At 53.9% G+C, this 19,287-nt stretch overlaps 3 protein-coding genes across 3 annotated transcripts in view; 1 reads left to right on the top strand and 2 right to left on the bottom strand.

Moving 5' to 3' along the window:
• The window catches only part of PHRF1 (PHD and ring finger domains 1), a 31,731-nt gene extending 17,094 nt beyond the window's left edge, over nt 1-14,637 (top strand). Inside the window, exons 9-19 of the mRNA XM_006877006.1 lie at nt 7,088-7,141; nt 8,430-8,523; nt 8,835-8,938; nt 9,326-9,513; nt 9,663-9,782; nt 10,211-10,377; nt 10,669-13,344; nt 13,511-13,671; nt 13,774-14,037; nt 14,144-14,272; nt 14,494-14,637. Coding sequence (XP_006877068.1) covers nt 7,088-7,141; nt 8,430-8,523; nt 8,835-8,938; nt 9,326-9,513; nt 9,663-9,782; nt 10,211-10,377; nt 10,669-13,344; nt 13,511-13,671; nt 13,774-14,037; nt 14,144-14,272; nt 14,494-14,637 — 4,101 coding nt within the window. The remainder of the gene's footprint in view (nt 1-7,087; nt 7,142-8,429; nt 8,524-8,834; nt 8,939-9,325; nt 9,514-9,662; nt 9,783-10,210; nt 10,378-10,668; nt 13,345-13,510; nt 13,672-13,773; nt 14,038-14,143; nt 14,273-14,493) is intronic.
• A 712-nt stretch (nt 14,638-15,349) lies between these two features.
• Nucleotides 15,350-17,861, bottom strand: IRF7 (interferon regulatory factor 7; the record flags this gene model as incomplete). The annotated part of the gene is made up of 8 exons (XM_006877005.1): nt 15,350-15,505; nt 15,575-15,693; nt 15,771-16,160; nt 16,227-16,313; nt 16,593-16,800; nt 16,892-16,959; nt 17,361-17,568; nt 17,676-17,861. Coding segments are annotated over 8 exons (1,422 nt in total), but the record flags the coding sequence as incomplete, so codon positions are not given.
• Nucleotides 17,862-18,655: 794 nt separating this feature from the next.
• CDHR5 (cadherin-related family member 5) overlaps nt 18,656-19,287 on the bottom strand; it is a 7,700-nt gene continuing 7,068 nt past the window's right edge. The window contains exon 16 of the mRNA XM_006877004.1: nt 18,656-18,794. Within this exon, the coding sequence (XP_006877066.1) occupies nt 18,656-18,794 (139 nt within the window). The remainder of the gene's footprint in view (nt 18,795-19,287) is intronic.

Here is a 19,287-nt window from a genome sequence, read left to right as displayed (position 1 = left end):
CACTCAGGAATAAATAATCATTTAAACAACCAAAGGACACATTCCCCCCGTGTGTGTCAGGTGGGTAGGGATGTTTACTATTAACAGCTACTACTCGGTGCGCCCTAGTCCTCTGGGTCCACAAGCAGCTGCACAGTGTTCACGTGTGGGTCTTTGCGTGTTGGGTATGTGTGCTGTGCTGTGCTCTGTGAGTCTGTTTTAGTTCTACCAAACTACGAGTTCTTCCTGGTTGTGTGTGTTCTGCTTTATGCAGCTGCCTGGCAGTCTTAAATGTGTGCCTCGTGCCCATTTACGTCAAGTACATTTTCGCCCTCTTTTGTTGAAGAGTTAAGACAGGAAGAAGGTAAGAGGCATAGGCCTCACCTGCCCTCCTCTCACTGACTGGTCACCAAAACCTTCCTGAGTGACGAGGACTGACTTATGCCATTGGCAGTTCGTTTCTGCATGAATTCCGCTCCTTTGGAAACACATAGTGAAATCCTCTGGCCTAGTTTGTAATTGGGTTGTCTTCCTGCATTGGAAGAGTTCGTGTTCGGGAAGTGGCCCTGTATCAGACGGATAACTTGAAGCACTCTCTTCAATGCCTAGCTTATCATTTCGCTTTTTTCTTGCATCTTTCGAAGTGGTAACACGTTTGGAAGTCCACGTTCTCTTTTTTTTTCTTGCATGGGTCAATCTTTTGGTTTCATATCTACGAAATCTACCTGGCTTCAAGTAAGGAAGATTTCCTCTAAAAAATGTTAGTTTCAGCTCTAGCGTTTGGGTCTAGGATCCTGTGGACTTGCTTTTGTATGTGGTTGGGAGCGGTGGCTATTGGGTGCTGTTGGGTCCGCCCCAGTCATAACGATCCAGGGCCAACAGCCCTGTGTCATCTGTGCTACGTGCTAAGGGTCTGAGAGTCTTCTTCGTGGCAGATCCAGCTGTTGCTTCAGTTGCTAAAAGGCTCTCCTTCCCTCACTGACTTGGCCAGTTTGTCCATGACGGGGAAGGGTCATGAGGGAAGTCCTCCTTCTGTTCCGTGGGTATGTACGGACCCTGGACCAGCCCCGTCTTTATGTTAGACACTTAATAATTCCAGTTTTTAAATTGAAAAGTGTGTAAGTACTACAACTTTGTTCTTTTTGGGGGCCAGCATTTGTTGAGAGGTTTTGTTACGACTGTGTTGGCATTTTGTCAAGTTTTCTTTCTGTATCTTTGTCCTCTCTCTGGTTACCATGGTATCTTCTACTGGTTGACTTGCAGGTGTTACATTCCTGAAAAGAATCTTGGTTGTCATTTTCTTGTGGTGACCTTGCCTGACAAATGGTAACCCAGGGGAACTCACGCAGGCCTCCCAGAACGAGTGATGGAAGGCTTTGGGGAAGGGTGACTGGTTTTCCTCTCGATGTTTGGTAATGCTAGCTCACCAGGGAAGGCCTCTGGGAAGACATTCAGTGACTCGTGATTCTAGCTGATTCTGTTGGTGCTGTGTTTGGTTCTATTCAGAGTTTCTCATCATTTTTATGTCTTGTTTCGGTGATTTTTTTTTTTTTAACACTATGAATGTGTCTATTTCATGTAAGTTCAAAATAACTATTATATAGCATTGCATTTATTGGCACAGAGCCATTGATAATATTTCTTTTCTCTTACAATAGTGGTTTCTCCTCTTCCATTCCTAACTTTGCTAACCAGTGTCTTTTCTCTCCTTTTGTATGCTTGGTCTACCTAAAGGTTTGTCCCAACCTCCTCAAAGAAACTCATTTTTCTCTTAACTTAGCACAGCCTACTACAGATTAATATTAACTGAACTCCAGAGTCGACTGCAAAGTCGTTAGAACTACAAGGTCGGTGGTTCAAGCTCACCAGCTGCTCCTTGGAAACACTATACAGGGTCGCAGTGGGTCAGAATCGACAACAGTAACATTTAGGAAGTTTTCTCCAGTCAGCTCTGGTCTCTCCCACACATCATTGATCTGTACTCTTAGTGCCGCGTGGGACAGAGTAGAACACGCCCCCCTAGCGGTTTCCAAGGCCGGCTGCCTCACCTCTCGTCCACAGAGCCCTGACTTTTGGTGAGCAGCTGCGTGCTTTACCGCTGTACCCCAAGGACTGAGGATGGCCTTACCATGCTCTTTATTTCTGGGCAGGTTTCCCCGTGTTGTTGCTCCCCACTTCCCCTCAGCCTGATGAGCTTGCTGAATTGGTTCAGGTGTTGTGGGTTTGGAAAAGCTTTTTATATTCACTGTCAATTTTGAAAGTTGGTTTTATTGAGTGTACAACTCTGCGTTGACATTTTTCACACATTACCCTTTCTTACAAAACCTTTTTATTGTGGATTGAGTAGGTTTACAGAGCAGATGATCAGCTTTACATTCAACAAATGATATTCTTGGTTTCGTTACAGTGATTTCAATCCCCTCCTTGTACCATCAGTTAGCGGTAGTTAGATCTCTTCTCTTTAACTGGTGCATCTTCACTGGGTCTCCAGCTGTCTTCATCTTTCCTCTGCCAACCTCTCTCTTGTTACAGTTACAGTTTCAGCTTGTTATGTATTGCCTTCCCCATCACCCATCCTAACGTGTTTATACTTTAGCACATGAATAATTTTCCTTTCCCTCCCATCCCTGGTAACCATCTCAAGAAAACTGACTCTTTACACCAATGGTCGCCTACAATATTTGCCCTTTTATGATTTGACTAATTTCTCTCAGCATAATGTCCTCCAGGTTCATGCATGTTGTGAAGTCGTTTGAAGATTGACCATTGTACTTCAACGTTGTATAGTTTTCCATCATGTGTATGTACCAGGGTTTATTTAATCTTTCTTTTGTTGATGGACAGTCAGACGCTCTCCCATCTTTTTGCCGTTGGGAACATGGCTATGCATTTGTTTACTCTTCATCATGGATCTGACCTTCAGCTCTCTTCTCTCCTCTACTTTATGCTACTTTTGATTATACACATTTTGTCTTGGTTATCAACCCAACAGGGAAATGTTATAATCATTACTGTATAGAACCTTCTGTCTTTGAGAAATGTGTCATTCTTTCTCTAGTCTTTAAATGTTAATAAGTCCTAAATGCAATTTTATATTTCTTGCATTAATAAATTAGTTTTAGAAGAATAAAGCTATATAATCGTAATGTATTTTATAATTACCTCTATGGTTATGATTACCATTGCTGATGTCTGTCTTTCCTTCCTTTTAAGTTTTTATTGTGAATTGAGTGATAGTTTACATCGGGGAACCTCAGTTGGACATTTTACATTCATCCATTTCATTGCAGTGATTACAATCTCTTCCGTGTAGCATCATTCAACAGTATTTGTGTCTGTTCCCTCTGGGTTGTTTTTTGGGGGGAGGGGGAGCAGTGTGTACACAAAAACACTCAGGAATAAATAATCATTTAAACAACCAAAGGACACATTCTGTGTGGCTCTTACTTTTTGAGGATCTATGCCAAGTAGAGGTGTTGCTGGGTAATACAGTATTTCTATTTCCAGCGTTTTGAGAAAGTACAATTTTACAGCCCCACCAGCAGTGTAGGAGGGTCTCAGTCTCTCTACACTTTCAACAGCATTTGTTGTTTTCTGTGGTTTTGCACTTTACTACTAATGCTGGAATAAGTGTGGCTCTTTCCCTTAGGATAAGCACTGGACTGCTAACTACAAGGTTGGTGGTTCAAATCCACCACCTGCTTCTTGGAAACCTGATACAGGGTCTGTGTGAGTCAGGACTGACAGCTAATACGTAGTTGTTTTCATTTACATCTCTAATGGCTAATGATCGCAGACATTTCTTCACATGTTTGTTGGCTGCCTGAATGTTTTCTTTAGTGAAGTGTTATTTCATACCTCTGTCCATGTTTTAATTGGATAATTTGCCTTCTTGTTGAGACGTTGTCTGGTATGCCATTGCCAAATTATGTTTCCCTGTTGGGTGATTCTCTTTTTGCTCTTTTGATGAAATCCTTTGATGCACATAATCGTCTACTTTTTAGGAGACCCTAGTCATCTATTTTGTCTTCTGTTTATGTTTTCATTTATGTTTGATAGTGCATTTATGCCATGGATCAGAGCCCCTATGTTGCTCACTGATTTCTCACTGATGATCTTTACAATTCTAGGGTTTTACATTTAGCTCTTTAATCCACATTGAGTTCATTTTTATATATGTTATGAGACATGGGTCTTGTTTTCATTCTTCTGCAAGTGAATTTCCAGTTTTGTCAGCAATAGTTGTTGACGAGACCGTCTCCTCCCCATGTAATGTATTTGGCCCTTTGTTAGAGATTATCTGGTAGTAGGAGGATGGATTTTCTTCTGGGTTCTAAGTTCTGTTCCATTGATCATGTGTCCTTCGTTGTACCAGGCCCGGGCTGTTTGGACTACTGACTTCTGACATTGAGAAGTGAGAGGCCTCCTTCTTTGTTCCTTACTAGTTGTTGTTGTTAAGAGCTGTCAAGTCGGTTCCAACCCATAGGGACCCTGTGTAAGGTTTCCAAGGAGCAGCAGTGCTTGGCTTACCCAGAGTCTCGTTCCTGTTCATAGAAAGTTAGTGATTAGTTATTCCATCGCTTCAAAGAATGATGTTAAAATCTGGATTCGGATTGCATTACATCTCTAGATTACTTTGGGTAGTGTTGCTATTTTCACAGTGTTGTCTTCCTGTCCACGAGCAAGGGTATGGTCTATTCCTCCATTTCTGCAGGTTTCTTGGTTTCTTGTAGTAGTGTTCTGGAGTGGTTTTGTGTTAGTCTTTGGTTTCTCTGGTCAGATGTATTCCCAAGTAGCTTATCTCTTGGGTGGCTATTGTAAATGGTATGGCTTTCCTCGGTGCCTTTTCAGAGCTCTCTTTATTAGTATAAAGGGATTCAATGGATTTTTGGATGTTGATCTTGCATCTAGTCAGTTTGTCAAATGTGTCAATGGGCTCCAATAACTATCATGCTATGTCTTCTGGGATTTTCTATGTATAGGATCATATCATCTGCAGACAGAGATTTACTTTTTCTTTGCCAGTTTTAATGCCCTTAATTTCCCTTTCTTGCTTATGGCTCTGGCTAAGACTTCCAGCACACCATTGAATAGGAGTGCTGATAAAAGGCATCCTTGTCGGATTCCTGTTCACAGGAGGGATTGGCTGTAATTTCTCACTAAAGTGATGGTTGGGTTTGTATGAATGCCCTTGATTCTGTTGAGGAAATCCCCTTCTTTTCCTATTTTGTGGAGTGTTTTTGTCACAAATGAGTGTTGGATTTTGTCAAATGCCTTTTCTAGATCAGTCGATGCAATCACGTGATTTCCCCCCCTTTATTTATGTGGTTGATTACATTGAATGCTTTTCTAATAAAGATCCATCTCTGCATGGTGTATTTTTTTTTATTACGTTTTTATTGTGACTTGAATGATAGTGTACATGGGGGAGCATCAGTTTTACACTCACCCCATCATATTCATTTCACTGCAATGGTTACAGTCCGCTGCGTGCTTCATCATTCAGCAGTATTTGCTTCTGTTCCCTCTGGGTTTTTTGTTTGTTTGTTTGTTTGTTTTTTTAAGGTTTTATTGTGAATTGAGTGATAGTTTACATGGGGGAGCATCAGTTTTACACTCACCCCATCATATTCATTTCACTGCAATGGTTACAGTCCGCTACGTGCTTCATCATTCAGCAGTATTTGCTTCTGTTCCTTCTGGGTTTTTTGTTTGTTTGTTTGTTTGTTTTTTGGATGTGCACCAAAACACTCAGGAATACAATCATTCAAAAGGCCAAAGGGCACACCCTGCAAGCCTGCGGCTGCCAGCACACAGCCCCTCTCCCTCCATGAGTCTGGAGTCCTCAGCAGCTGTATCTGTCTCTCCCGTGTCATCATGATGTGTTACTTTTGATACATTGTTACGTTCTATTGGCTAGGATTTTGTTAGGAATTTTCAGATTTTGTGTCACAAAGGTGGTTGGTCTGTAATTTTCTTTCTTAGTTATGCCTCTGCCTAGTTTGGGTAGCGGGGCTATGCTTGAGCTTGCTTCATAAAGTAAATTGGGGAGTTTGCATCCTTTTGTATATTACAGTTTGGGTAGACTTGGTATCAGCGCCCCTCTGAATGTTTCCTAGAGCTCACCAGTAAAACCACTGGGCCTGTACTTCTGTGAGTTTGTTGGTAGGGGTTGTCAGGTCTGCGCAAGGGCTCATACTAATAAGCCTGCGCACAGCAGAGCGAGACACAGCCTGGTCCGGTGCCAAGCCTCACAATCGTTGCTAGGCTTGAGGCCATTGTTGCTGCCACCATGCCAGTCTGTCTTGTTGGGGGTCTTCCGCTTTGTTGCTGACCCTCTACTTTACTAAGCATGATGTCCTTCTCCAGGGACTGATGCCTCCTAAACACCATAACTCAGATGTATCAATTCTTCTAGAGTCCTGGAGTGGCATTCTAGGATAAGCACCGAACTGCTAACCATAAAGTTGGTGGTCCAAACCCACCGGCCATTCTTTGGAAACCCTATATAGGATCACTATGACTCGGAACCAACTCGATGACAATACAGTCTGGTTACGGTTTGTGGAAAGATGCTGGATGATCCTGGGCCTTCTGTGGGTGCGTCTTTAAACTGAGAGCTGCATTGGTGAGGCCGGGGGCTGCTGCTCCTTAGGACGGTTCGCCTGCCCCATTCTTCACGGGCCCAAGGGCGCCCTGCGGTTACCACCCCACTCACCCTCAGCCCTGATTCTTACCCTTGGACGCTGCTTTTTGCTCCCCCAAACTGCCATTTGACGTGGTGTAAATTGAAGAGTGCACATTCTTGGGAGAACGGTTAGAGAATTGGAAACAGCCCTTTCAGAAGCGTATAGACCTGGGTGGGAGAAATGGGCAGGGAAACAGTAGCTTCCCAGTTTGATGGTTTTGTTTCAGAAAGGTGACTTATGCTTGTAAGAATACTTTCTGACTTACCCTTCGGGTTTTATACCATGACTAAGCCATGCCAAGTGTGTAGTTCAAGTGCTGACAGAACAGCTGCATGTCTTTGATCAATGTGCCTCCCATCCCACTCGGAGTGCCGCCAGGTAGGCACCGCCATCACCTGCACCTCCCCATTCTCCATCAGCTCTGCGTGTTCTCAGCTGCCACACAGCAAAAGCACGTCGGGCCTGGTGCGTGGGTGCGTTTGCTGTGGGGTTGGGGACTCTGCAGCTGCATGTGTCTGTGGAGAATTTCTTTTCAGTGTTGAGTAAGTTCCCATTTGGGTAGAGTGTTCAGGCCGTTTTTAGTGTGTGGCTGTTGAGCATGAAACAGCTGTGAACCATACTGCAAGTCTTTTGGGGGCAACTGTGTCCAATCTCTTGGGGAAGTGCAGACGAATAGAAGTTCGGGGTCAGGTGATCAGAGCCTTTTCCCAAGGATGAGAGCGATCTAGCGTCACCTTGCTGAGTAGCGCGAGCATCTGCAGGCAGTTCTCATAACTGCTGCGTCTTTGTAACGTGGTTTGTCCCCTGAAAATGGACCATTTGGGTAGCTTTCTTGCTCTTTGGTGTACATGCCTCTGACGCAATCAGCCATTTCTCCAAGGAGCATGAAAGCGGGCAGACACATCCCAGTGTCGTACTGGTTGGAATTCGGGATGACATGGCTTTACCTAGCTTGTGTCTTAGGGTTGCTCCGTGGCTCTATCCATTATTCCACAGACAGTGACTCACTCAGAAGGGTAACAAGTTTGATCAGAGAGCAATGTAGGATCGTCTCCTTTGTCCCATAAGGAGAGACATCACATGGTTTCTGTAAGTGAACTTGGAACAGTTCCTCTCTCTCGGTTTTGCCTCATGTGTTTTATGGTGCTTTGTTTTCACACTTTGTATAGACATGCTGCACTTCCCTGACTTAGCCAGCTGCTAACTTCTCCTGCCTCCTGCCTCCTGGGTTGTTGTGACTCATAGTGACCCTGTTTTGTGTGTTTTTTAAACATACCACAATACCTTTGTTATTTATACCTAAAAAGTGGGCATTGATTTCTTAATATTGTGTGAAATACCCCTTCAGAGATGACAGTTTCATTGCATTATCGATGTGATACAAAGCAATGCCATTGTGATTGGTTTTCCCTGGAAGGCCATGCAGGACTGGGCAGCCTCCGATTTCCCCTGCGGAGCGGCTGGGGGCTTTGAGTGCACACTGTTAGCAGGCTCCTTAGGGCTCTGATCAAGGTTTACAATGGTTTGAGTCGTGACCCAGACACACTCCTTCCTATGCTGGCCTGCTGCTTCGGGTCATGCCTGTCGTTCATGGTACATTCCAAGTGGGGGTCCTTCAGGCTGCATGTCGCTCTTCAGTGGCCTCCTGTGCAGTCAGAGTGGCCCGCCGTTGTCCTGTTGGTTGGCTGAAAGGTTTCTCTCCTTGCAGTTTCCTCAGAGCGGTGAGAAAGCCTGCGGCTGCCCCTCCCTTCCTACCTTCAGGTGGTCGTCAGGAATTGGCGCGCAGCAGTGGGTGGCAGCGGGCGGCCTGAGCTCTTCCGTCCTAGCGGAGGATCCGTAGGGCTGGGGCACGGGGGTGCCTCCGCCAGCGCCAGCCCACACAGCCTCTGGTGGTTCTGTTTCATGTTTTAACTTTTAAGGATCGAAACTGTTTGCTCTAAAGTCTCTTGGATACCCCACCACTCAGACACAGAGTTAGGGTCACACTTTGGATGGTTAGGGTTGGTTTTCTTAATACAATTTGCTTCATAATTTTGTAAAATATTTTGTGGTTCCAAATGTGAAATCTACAAAACCGAGTGTTCAGAGCTCAGTGCTGGAGTGAGGCCCCAAGTCTACCGGAGGGGTGAGCACATGACCCTCGTCCCTTCTCCATGCCCTCTTTAGGAAGACGGAAGAAAGTGCTGGGAAGAAAGAAAGCCCCGTCCAAATCCTCTGGGAGAACACGGTCTAAGAGACGCGTGAAGAAAAGGAAAGGGAAAAGGCTGAAGGTATGTGGAGCCGGGGCCCGGTCTCCTCACTGCTCCCATTCCAGGAGCATCTCACAGCACGGAATGAGGACAGGCACGGCAGGGAATCAACATGTTCTCAGGGGCTTTTAAAAAGACAACTGTCACTCGGTCCCAACTCACATTTCTCGCTTCCCGCATTCTGAGGGTTTATGGAAATAAAATGCTGCTTATGGATTGTTTCAGCTGAATCTACTCTTTGGCGGGTCATAAGGGTTTGGGCCTCTTAGACTAGGGGTTCATGGAAACCTCTAAAGCTTCGGGACTAGGATGTGGGAAGTCCTTGGCCCGGCGTTGGTTAGTACCGTAACTGGCGTCACAGAACTTGGTGACTTTTCATGGCTAAAGTTCCTGCTCACTGTCGTTCAGGTCAGACACGAGGTCACCACACGTGTCCGCATCGCCAGGACACTGGGCCTCCGGAAGCCTGCTCTCGGCGCCTCCTTCCCATCTGTGTACAAGCCCACTGACCCCTCATTGGAGCTGATGCGAGCAGACATTGGAGTTGCACCTCTGTCCCTGTTTGGAGACCCTCACGAGCTGGACCCCTTTGACAGGTGAGTGTCCTGGCTCTTCCTGGAGTGGCCTCAGGTGCTCCATTGATGTGCGCAGCATGGGCTCTGGGTGCCAGTGTCCAAGAGCCAGAGCAGCACCCCGTGATCTAGATGCTCAAGCGTGACTCCTCCCTTTGGCTTGTCCCCTTCAGCAGTGATGAGCTCGCTACAAACCCGGCTTCCCCTCTGAGTGCCAAGAGGAGAGTTCTGTCGCGGTCGGCACTGCAGTCACACCAGCCTGTGGCCAGGCCTGTCTCCATGACGCTCTCCAGGTACGTCGGGGGGCAGGGCTCCTCGGGAATGTCCGCCCTTGGCTTTGACAGAGGTCTATGGTGACCCAGTCTTCCTGGTTCTCACGCACCCAGCCCTGGGAATGAGGAAGTGGATGCAGCCGTCCTAAGTCTGGGCGCTTAGGAGCACTGAGCCCCCACCAGACAGGAGTTGTCTGGGCTCTCCTAAGAAGGAGGAAGTGTCTGCCCTGAGCATGTACGAGGGTTGCCCCTCAGCCATGTCTTTCCTTGTGTCTGATTTCTCACAAGGAAGTCTAGAAGGAAGCTGCAGAGTGGGCAGCAGTGGCTTAGGCCATCGGATATGGTGGTCCCTTCACCTGCCCTGCGGCCCTCCATCCCCGCTCAGCCTGGGGGCTGGCGTTCCTGCTCTCGAGCGCTGTGATGGCAGGCCCACTCTTGTCTCTGCGCAGGAGGGGTGTTGCTGCTGCCGCCGCCGCCGCCCCCCCAGACCCCCCAGTGGAGACAGCCCCTGTCCCTGACCTGCTGGGCAGCATCCTGTGTAGCCAGAGCCTCCTGCTGATGAGCAGCGCCGACGTCGTCATCCACCGCGACGGCTCCCTCAGTGCCAAGAGGGCAGGTGAGATCCCAGGGAAGTGCCGTCCCGCCATGGCGTTCCAGAGGCTACAGGGAGATGCTCATAGTGTCCTCTAACTCCTAGACAGACCATGCTTACTGGCCACAGCGTGCCCTCGGCGTGTCTCTGCAGCCGTATTTTGTGGTTTTGGCAGACATTGAGGCTTAAGGGGCATCTCCAGCTGTAGAGGGGGAAGGGGGACAGGACCCACCTGCAATGCCCCCTCAGCTTGACCCCTTTCTGATCCCTGCAAAGGTTAGCAACCTCCCTCAAGTGCCATCTGTCTCATTTCAGCGCCTGTCGCTTTTCAGCGGAACCCCCTCAGCATGTCCACTGGGGCTGGGGACTGCAGGTCTGATGACCAGCAGCCCGCAGCACTACCCTCCGGAAGCGGAACAGGAGGCTTCACTGGAAACAGGCCTGCCCCAGCCCTGATGAGCCCAGGCCCGGCCTCCTGGCTGCCCGCACAGGTGCCGAGACCTGCTATACGGCTAGGCTCCTCTGTGGTCCCACAGGCCAGGACCGTCCAGAGCTTGACCAGCAGCACACGTAGCTCCTCACACAGAGGCAGCCAGCCCCGGTTTAACGGAGACAGAAAGCGAATATTACCTCTGAGTTCCACGTCCCCGAAAATCTCCAATGGTGACTCGGACTCAGCACCCAGACGTCTAGCGCTGGGGCATCCCCTGAAGCCCACGCCCAGAAGAAGGGAGATCTCTGAGCTACCCCGAATACCAAAGATCAAACGAGAGGGTGGCGGTGGCAGTGGCCACGTGGACATGGCACCAGCCCGTGGGCAGAATGTGCAGATCCCCAGCTCCTGTATCAGCCGGCTGACGGGCAGGGAGGGGCCTGCACAGCCAGGCCGTGGGGCGCGGGCGGAGGGTGAGCCCAGCAGCCAAGCTCCGCAGGAGCCGGCCACAGCCCCGGCGAGGCCACAACCCACAGCCCCCAGTTCCCACGGCAGTCTGGCACCTATCGGAACGGCAAGGGGGAAGGGCCTGGGGTCAACCTTTGAGAGCTTTCGGATTAATATTCCAGGGAACACGGCCCACTCCAGCCGGCTCCCTGGCCCAGGTTTCTGTAATACCTTCCGGCCGGTGGACAACAAGGTGCAGAGGAAAGAGAATCCCTCACCCCTCTTCTCCCTCAAAAAGCCCAAGCAGCTCAAGAGCGAGATCTACGACCCGTTTGACCCCACAGGCTCTGACTCCAGCTCCCCTAGCAGCAGCCCGGACACTCTGGGCTCTGGCCTGCTGCCCTCCGAGATCACCCGGACCATCTCCATCCACAGCCCCAAGGCTCCTGCCTGCCAGACGGTGCGCTGCGTCACATCCTACACTGTGCAGGCAGCCTTCAGGGCGGGGCCGGAAGCCTCCCGCCTCCGGGACGGAGCAGGGGATGGGCCGGCCTCCGACCTGGAGCTGGAGGTGTCCCCAGAGGACGAGGAGGTGCCCAGACGTAGCGCCTTCTTCGACCGGGAGGCACGTACTGTCACCTGTGTGACGGTTGTGGGCCCAGACGCCCCACCCAGCCCGGACACGCCGCCGTCCACCACTCTCCGTGTCGTGGAGCTGCGTTCGCCATCCCCGTCCCCCGCCCGCTCGGACACCAGCTCCTGCGGCCAGAAGGAGGCCAGGAGGGAAAAGACCACCACCAAGGAGCCCAAGAGGACACGGTCTCGCAGCCGTTCGGGATCCCGCTCCCTGGAGAGGAGCTCACGCTCGGCCTCGCCATCCGCTGGCGAGTCCCTTGCCAGGAAGTCCCGGCCCAAGGCCAGGGCCCGGCGCTCCTCCAGTGAGGAGGGCTCCAGCAGCCACGACAGGGCCAAGAGAAAGAAGGCCAAGGGCCGGGAGAGAAAGCGAGGCTCCTGGGGCCGCACCCGGAGGAGGTCCCGCTCGGCGACCCCGGGCAGCTCTCCCCACGAGTATCACGAGGCCCGGAAGAAGAGGGCACGGCGCTCGGCGTCCAGGTCCCGCGGGCGCGAGGGCTCCCCAGGCAGCAGCGAAGAGCGCCCACGGAGGCACAGGCGTCGGCGAGAGCGGAGTCGTGAGCGGGCTGACCGAAAGGAGGCTGCCTTCCGGCCACGGGGGCGGCGGCGCTCGAGGGAGAGGAGCAAATGGAGGGTCCGGTCGTCCAGCACAGAGCATCGTGCCCGGGAGCAGCGGCGGCCCCGTTCTCGAGAGAGGCAGCCCCGTTCCCGCTCCCGCTCCCGCTCCCGCTCCCCAGACAGGAAGCCTGCTAAGGAGGCATCCCCAACCCCTGCACAGGATGTACCTGGGATGGACCGAGGTTCCATTGTCAGGCCACCTGCCCTGCCACAGGACGAGGTGCCGGCTGTGGCCTTGCCTGAGGTACCTGCGGCGGAGGTAGACGAGGCCCCCACTGAAGCGCCCCCTGTGCCTGAGGTGCCAAGTGGGAGCGCACCTGATGACCTGGACTATGGGGACTCAGTGGAGGCAGATCACCTCTTCGAGGACTTCAGCGAGCTTGTCTTCCAGCTGGACGACATGAGCTCCCCACCCTCCCCTGAGAGCAGCTCTGACTCCTCCCCGGAGCGCATCCCTCCCACGCCGGCCCCTCCCACGCCACGCCCCATCCCTTCCCCGCCACGCCCCTCCCTGCCCCTCCCCGTTGAAGGTGGCGGCGCAGGCTTGGACACGCATCAGTCTCTGGCTGCCATCTATAGAGAGGTGTCCTTGATTCACAATGATAACGAGCCCCAGCCCCCACCGTCTGCAGTGGGCCCCTCTGAGAGCATCGTCTTTGGGCAGGAAGTGGCTGGGGGGAGTGGGGCTGTTGGCATGCTGCTCCCTGGAAGGGAGGGAGAGCCATGGGCGGGGGAAGGAGCCAAACCCGAGGAAGCCACCCCCCAGACACCTCTGCTGCGCTCGAAGGCTTCAGTGAAGAGGGTCACCTGGAACCTTCAGGAGGAAGAGGGCAATGGCCCAACCGAGAATCAGGTGCAGGGTGAGTCCTGCCTCCCTGCCCACGGGGCCCCCAGCGCTCCCTCTGGAGGAAGCTGAGAATTGATTTCTTCTTGTGGGTGGGCCTGGGCGCTGCCTTTGGCCTGTGCTGGCCAGACTTTGTCATCAGGGGTCCCAGTGGAGCACTCAGCTCATCCCCTCTGCTTCAGGACCACCACTTCAATGGCCGCAGAAGCCTGGAGATCCAGCCTGGGACATGGAAGTCTCGGGCCCCACAGCAGCATTCTGTCAGGTGCCTGCCTTCTCCGAGCCGCTGCCTCCCATCCAGGGCCTCCCGGAGCCAGTGTTCCCTGATTTCGATGCTTCTCAGGTGGGTCACCTGTCGTGCTGCCAAACCCGATTGCTTTTGGAGAGGCCTGGGACAGTGTGGAGCTGGGCCCCCGCGGAACTCAGTCGGGTGCTCTCTTGACAGGTTTACAGCCTCGCTCTGCCTGTGGCCCTGGCCCCACCCTCGAGCGGCCCTTCCTATGCACCGGGCAGCCAGCCCGTCAGCCAGTTCCTCCTGCAGGGCAGTCTACCCCTGGGAGGCTGTGCAGGGGCAGCGCAGGGCCTAGCCCCTGTGCCAACAGCCCTGACCACAACCTTGGAGCCAGCTGTCCCAGCCCCCACAACCAGTGATGTGGAGGACAAGAATGCTGTCCCCAAGCCTGCCGGGGAGAAGGCCAAGACTGAGGAGGTGAGTCCCGCCCATGCTAGCCTTGCCTCTGGCTCCGTTTGGAGGGACCAGGTCTGACAAGGTGTCCCAGACAGCGCCGGCCATCTCATGCATCCTTGCTCCCTAGTACCTGAAGAAGCTGCATATGCAGGAACGGGCTGTGGAGGAGGTCAAGCTGGCCATCAAGCCTTTCTACCAGAAGAGGGAGATCACCAAGGAGGAGTACAAGGACATCCTGCGCAAGGCCGTGCAGAAGGTGAGGGGCTCCCGGGCCCGCTCTGGGTGTCTGGACCAGAGCTTCCGGGAATCCAGGTTGCAGGAGGGGGCCTGGCGGGCTGAGTTACGGGTGAGGGGGACGGTGTGAAAAGCGGATGCAGTGCAGACTCAGAACCCGAGAGGACCTTGGAGATGTTGGGTGCACACCAGGGCCGGGGTTCGGTTACAGTGACCAGACTGTGGCGGTCCCTCTTCCCCTAGATCTGCCACAGCAAAAGCGGAGAGATCAACCCCATGAAGGTGGCCAACTTGGTGAAAGCCTATGTGGAGAAGTACAGGCACATGCGCAGACACAAGAAGGCGGAGCCAGAGGAGGGCCTGCCGCCCCAGGAGGTGGAGGGCTGAGGCTGCGCACGCAGTTCCCTGGGGCTCCTGCGGAGGAACCGGCTGCCGTTTTCAGGGTTCCCTGTGATCACGTGGTCTGAGCACTTGCTCGGTTTAAACTGGACTTTTTCTATGTATATTCTAGAGATACACTGTTTTCATTGTGTTCTAATTTATCAAAAATGGATTATCTTTAGAAACTTCCTGCTTGACTCAGTACTTCAAAGGCGGGGCCTTGGGTAATTTGGGGGAGGGGGTCTTGCTAAACCGAGCGACGGCTCCCTGACTCCCTGCAGTATAGTCGGCCAGCAGCCACAGGTACTTGGGGTCCGTGGGTTTCTTGTTAGGAATTTTCTTTGTTGCTATGATGTTGCACTATTGGAATTCATTTTCATTGGACAGCTGCCGTGCACAGAGCACGTTGGCAGGCCCCTGGGCTGAGCAGCAGGTGTGTGCCCCCATCCCAGGGACACTGCCCTCCCCCACCCCATGTCTCCTCTTGGTCATCTCCTGCCTCAAGAATGCTTTGTGATTTGTTTGAGTAGAGTTTGTCGGCTCTAAAGAACCTGTGGCTTTAGTTTCTTCATTGTGAAGCTGAGAGGAAAAGGCGGGCAGGCCAGTGGCTGAGGTGTGCCTGCTTCCCTCAGCGCAGACCCGAGCCCTCAGGCAGAGGGAGAACACCACCACAGACTCTTGGGTTGTTTTTTATTCAGTTGGGGGGCTGAGGTACAGCCTAGGCAGGCTGCTCCAACTCCATGAGAAAGCGGTCGATGTCGTCGTAGAGGCTGTTGGAGTTGGACAAGCAGAGGCCCAGGCTGCCGCTGTCCAGGGAGGAAGCGCCCTGGAGTTGCACCCCCTCGTGGTAGGCCCTGCAGAGCCAGGGCTCCAGCTGCGGGAGGAGAGGGGACAGTCACCTGGGTCTGGGACAGCATGACAGGCACCAGGGCACAAGCCTCACCTTCACCAGGATTAGGCTCTTCTCCTTGGGCCTCCCAGCAGACAGGTCCTGCCCGAAGGCCAGGTAGATGGTATAGCGTGGGGAGGTCTGTCGCCGCCGATCCCGGAACTCTAGCAGCTCTAGGGGCAAGGGCTCCAGTGAGCAGGCAGGTGGGGAGCACTCCCGGGACAGCCCCCAGGGCAGCTGAACCACTGACCCCTGAAGAAGACTCCAAAGTCAAAAATTTGAGTGTTGGTGTTCCGAGGCAGCAGCCTGGCAGGGGTGGAGGGGCTGCCGGAGCCCAGAGGGCCGCCCACTTCCCAGTACACCTGGCACTTGCCCAGACGCTGTGCCCACAGGCTGCCTGCCTGCAGCTCCAGCTGCAATCCCGGGCCCACATGCTGTAGCAACTCCTCGGTGTAGAGCAGCTGCTTCTGGTCTGGAAGCTCAGCGGGACTGGGGAAGGCCACGAGCTGGGCATTCGAGGCCTTGGCAGCGGGGCCTGGGGGGCCATAGAGGAGCAAACAGCTGGAGTGGTCCACCACTTTGTACAGCACCGGGCGGCCCTTGTATAGGATGGTCAGCTCCAAGACGGTCAGGCCGGGCTCTGCGCAGATGGAACCAATGAGCAGCTGAGATGGGGGAGGGTCCGGTCCCCACCCTGGCTGCTCACCTGCCAGTGGGCCCCAGGTAAGGGGAGAGGGCTCGGTGGGAGGCCGCTGCTCGTACTGGGACTCCAGGACTGGGATCTGGCAGGTGTCTGCAGAAGAGTAGTCATGAGCCGTCAGCTGGGGCTCCAGCCCAGCTCTTCTCCACTGTTCCCACCTGTCACCTGTCTTTGGGGTCTGGTGTGGGGTGGAGTGCTGTGATGGGGCACAAGGCACTGGTCCTAAAAAGAGATGGTGGGGACACTGTCTTTGCCCATTGAGGATTCCTGTACCCCTGGGCCTGCCCCATCACCCTGAAGAATCCCGCAGGGCAGTACCCCCTCCCCCTTGTCCACCCTTGGATCAATGTGGTGGTGACCCCTGCCCCTCACCAAGAGGCTGCTGGGGGGCTGGCTCCACCCTCCACATAGCTTCCAGAAGATGGTCCCCAAGGTGACTCTGCTGCACAGCCTGGTCCAAGAGTTCCCTGGTGCCATCAGCTGGGGTGGGAAGAGGGCTCTGCCCGGCTGCTCCTGCCCACTGTAGCACTGGCTGGAGCTGCTCACCAGCCTCTCCCGGGAATGGCATGGGGGGATTGTGCTGCAGAGAAGACAGGGCCAGCATAAGCCCCCCAGCTTGGAGGGAGGTGGTGCCCAATACAGGAGAAGTGAAGTCGGTGAGGGTACCTTACCTTCATGGGCCATCCATTTGGGAGGGCCTCTTGCTTTCTGTCACTGCTTGGGCCTTGGGGGAGGGGCTCTGGCATAGAGAGTGAACTGGGTGTGAGTCTGCAGGTGTGCCCTCTGGGTCACTGGTTCAAATGTGTCCCCACCCCCCCACAACCAGCTTTCCTTCCACGATCCTCCATCAGCTACGGGAGCCGCTTTAGGGAGGGCGAAAGAGCCCCTGTCGTTAAGTTCGGGCTCAGGGACCCCGTATAGGGTTCCTAAAGTGGATGGTGGGTTTGAACTGCCAACCTTTTGGCTAGCAATCTAGTGCTTATCTTATAGCCCCACACCAGGACTCCGAGGGAGGGATTCTCGCATTCAATTTCTAAAACCAGATCGGACCCAGTTTGCCCTCTGCCTTCTCTGTGACCTGCTTGGACCTCCCTGCCTCGCCGGTGTCAGCCCTCAGTCTTCCCCACGTGGCGCTCTCACCTCCCGATCCCAGCGCAGAGCTGAGGGCATAGACCTTGTGCGGGTCCACGGGGTCTCCGGAGTTGTCCTTTACCATCACGAAGAGCCGCGTGCTGTTCAGGGCGCAGCGGAAGTTGGTTTTCCAGCCAGCGCGCTCCTGAGCCTCTGGGGTCAGCTGCGCACCCGCACAGCTGCTGGCCGGCCACCTGCCACGGGCCACTGCCCACGCCTGAAAAGGAGGACGACAGCGTGGGCCCCAGCGGGCAGAGCCCACAGGGCTCCGGGCCATCCTCCCCAACCGGCCTCCCACCCCCACCCCGTGTCCCGGGAGCCTACCTTGAAGATCTGTGCATCGGCCTCGTCCAGGTCCTTACGCCCAAAGTGCTTCCAGGGGACGCGGAAGTGCGTGTGGTCCTCATCCAGCCACCGCAGCCCATCGTTACCGCGGCTAACCTGGCAAAGAAGCCACTCTGCGAACAGCAAACGCGGGGTCCCCCTGTGGGCGGGCGGAGCGGCCAGGAGTCAGGGCTGCGCATGACCGCCTGCGCGTTGCGCAACCAAAGCTCGTCACGTTCTCACCTGTCAGACGCCGAAGTCATCACTGCCTCTGCAGGGACAGGGATCGAAACAGGTCGGCGTGAGGGGCTTTGGTCACAGGTGCAGGTGAAACCAGTGGTCGAGTTGTGACCACAGCTGTGTCTCAGGTGTCAGGTGGAGTGGTGAAAGATGTGGGTTGCGAGTTTGTGGTCACACACGTTGCTGCCAGGTATGGATTTCCCAGCAATAGGACGAGTGGTAACGAAATCACAGGGGTAGAGCCAGCCTTCAGGCTTGGGCGGTGATCGCTAGCCAGACCCTGTGGAGACCAGACGGGGATAGCCAAGTGCAGGACGCGGGCGGGCTGGAGACGCCAGAAAAACCGATGGGTCGCAGGAAAACGAAACTTAAAGTCGGGGCGGAGCGTCCCGCCTTCGTCCCATCCGCACTCGGTTCTTAGCATCGCCCCTCCATATCAACAGCCAGACCTTGGCCCCCAGATCCTCACCCCGTACCTACCCCACAGCACCCCGTGCTGGCCTCCCCGACCCCAACCTCCAGATCTCTCAACTCCGGTCAGTCTATCGCCTGTCTCTCGGTTCCCTGGCGCCCTCACCCCGGTAACCAGGAGCTCCGACGGAAGGTTTAGTTCCCCGCTGTTTATCCGCGCGAGTCTGGGGTCCCGAATAAATGGGTGCCGGAGCTGCGGGATCTGGAAATTGATCTCCCAGAGGCTAAGCGCGCGCATTTTATAGTAGTGAGGGGCGTGGCCAGACGGGTCAGGGGGTGGGGCCGAGGAAGTCCCGAGTCAGGACCCGCGGTTTGGGTCCCTCAACACCTGGAGTGGGCGGTAGCAACAGCTCAGGTTCTGCACGTCCGGCGGCTCCCGCACCGTAATGGAGGCTCAGTGGGGAAGAGCTGCGCAAAAGCAGACGTTAAATCCCACGAACGTTTGGATTCTTCATGAAAATTGTTCCGACACAAACTCTCAAGAACTCTAGGAAGTAAAACATTCCCCATGAGGGACAACGCGAGGACCCACAAGGTCCCCCCCAGGTGTGGGCCCTCAGACATTAACGGAAGGACTCTGTCCCCCTCTCCAAGTCTCAGCCCGGAGCACCATCCCTCCTGTCTCGGACCCTCCCACGCCCCGTCCCTGGACTAAGTCTCCACATGAAGCCCCAGGGCGTTTAGGGCGTTTAGGGCGTTTGTGCCCCACACTCAGACGTTGAGAATGGGTTGTGACCACAGAAAGGTCTTCCAAGACCACCCCCCAAAAGCAAGACTTCCTGGGGAGGTGGTGGCAGTTCCTCAGCGCCCCCTTCCCCATCCTGCGAAGGACCTCCATGTGGGTCTCCCTCCCTGTGGGTCTCCCTCCCTGCGGGGTCTCCCTCCCTGCGGGTCTCCCTCC

This window comes from Chrysochloris asiatica, unplaced genomic scaffold (genome assembly GCF_000296735.1).
Source record: "Chrysochloris asiatica unplaced genomic scaffold, ChrAsi1.0 scaffold00439, whole genome shotgun sequence".
NCBI lineage: Eukaryota > Metazoa > Chordata > Mammalia > Afrosoricida > Chrysochloridae > Chrysochloris > Chrysochloris asiatica.
The sequence above is the reverse complement of the archived record's forward strand: the minus strand, read 5'-3'. Positions and strand labels throughout refer to the sequence as shown.